This window comes from Terrapene carolina, unplaced genomic scaffold, assembly GCF_002925995.2.
Source record: "Terrapene carolina triunguis isolate 2854851 unplaced genomic scaffold, T_m_triunguis-2.0 Scaffold261, whole genome shotgun sequence".
Classification (NCBI taxonomy): domain Eukaryota; kingdom Metazoa; phylum Chordata; order Testudines; family Emydidae; genus Terrapene; species Terrapene triunguis.
In genome coordinates, this window is record NW_020664612.1 from 320,508 (window position 1) to 322,212 (window position 1,705).

At 42.2% G+C, this 1,705-nt stretch overlaps 1 protein-coding gene across 1 annotated transcript in view; it reads left to right on the plus strand.

Annotated features, from left to right (window-relative positions):
* The first annotated feature begins 631 nt into the window (after positions 1-631).
* The window catches only part of LOC112112381 (NACHT, LRR and PYD domains-containing protein 3-like), a 4,857-nt gene continuing 3,783 nt past the window's right edge, over positions 632-1,705 (plus strand). Inside the window, exons 1-2 of the mRNA XM_026657656.1 lie at positions 632-644; positions 802-1,700. Of these exons, the coding sequence (XP_026513441.1) occupies positions 632-644; positions 802-1,700 (912 nt within the window). The remainder of the gene's footprint in view (positions 645-801; positions 1,701-1,705) is intronic.

The following is a 1,705-nucleotide window of genomic DNA, read 5'->3' on the forward strand; positions in this document are numbered from 1 at the left end:
ACAGAACGATTACACCTGGATGGTGTTGGAGGACCCACACTGCTGCGGTGTACCATTGTCTAAGGGCTAGTCTACACTTACCCGGTAGTTCGACGGCTGCGGATCGAAGTTCCGAGTTCGATTTATCGCGTCTGGTCTGGACGCGATAAATCGAACCAGGAAGTGATCCCCGTCGACTGCGGTACTCCAGCTCAGCGAGAGGAGTACCGCGAAGTCGACGGGGAGCCTGCCTGCCGCGTGTGGACCGCGTCTGAACCGCGGTAAGGTCGAAGTAAGGTATGTCGAATTCAGCTACGTTATTCACGTAGCTGAATTTGCGTACCTTACTTCGATTTGGGGGGTAAGTGTAGACCAGCCCTAAGAGAGGCAGAAATTGGAAATCCCCATTTATGGTCGTAGAAGATGTTATAGCGGTTCTTAAAATCCCCTGTGTCCTGAGCAACTTCTCTAGTTTGTGCAGTTACAATCTTCCCACCTACATTCTCATTGCTGTGTTAAATGGATGTGACATTCTTCCCCATTTTTGTGTCCTCATTTGTTACAAGTGGCACTGTGCAGTGCTATCATAGTTCACCCTATAGGTGGCTGCATTTCAGGGGTGGGTGAAGTGATTCCTACAGTCTTTACTCACATGGGCAATTTCGGTAAGGGCTGCAGGATCACGCTATAGTTAAATGGTTTTGGGGGTCCTTTATGATGAGGTTTAATACATTTAAGGTACTATCATTCTATTGTTAAAAAGTTTTATTGTGTAGATATATCTTTATTCTGAATTTCTAAAGCATCCTGTCACTGTCTTAGATTACAGGGTGAAGTATAGAAAACATATACAAAAAAAGTACCAACTAATAAAAGACAGGAACGCTTGTCTTGGTGAGAATGTGAATCTAAACAGCAGATACACAAAGCTGATTATTGTTAACAAATATCGTCATGAAAAGCAGAGAGAACATGAAATAATGGCAGTGGGACGGAGACATGCAGAAATCATGAATGAACAAGCTCATTCTTCAATTACCATAGATACTTTATTTAAACCTGATGAAGATGGACAAACGCCACAAATTGTTGTGCTGCTGGGAGCTGCAGGGATTGGGAAAACAATGACAGCAAGGAAGATCATGTTGGACTGGGCAGCTGGAAGACTCTATCAGGAGTTTGACTATGTTTTCTACATAAATTGTAGGGAAATGAACCTTCTTACTAAGCAGGGAAACATGGCTGACATGATTTTAAAACACTGTCCCAATAATAATGCCCCAATTAAACACATTCTGGAAAATACAGAAAAACTTCTGTTCATAATTGATGGTTTCGATGAACTGAGATTTTCCTTTGATCAGCCAGAAGATAACTTGTGCTCTGATCCCTGGGAGAAGAAGCCAGTGGAAATCATACTGAGCAGTTTATTTAGGAAAACAGTTCTCTCTGAATGCTACTTAATAATCACTACAAGACCAACTGCTCTGGAGAAACTCAGGCAGTTTTTGGAATATCCACGTTATGCAGAGATCCTGGGATTTTCCAAGGAAGACAGGGAGGAATATTTCAACAAATTCTTCAGAGATGAAAAACAAGCAACAACAGCCTTTAACTTTGTATGTGAAAATGAAATTCTCCTTACCATGTGCTTTGTCCCCATTGTATGTTGGATCATCTGCACGGTTCTGAAACAACAGATGGAAAGGGGTAAAGATCTTGCACA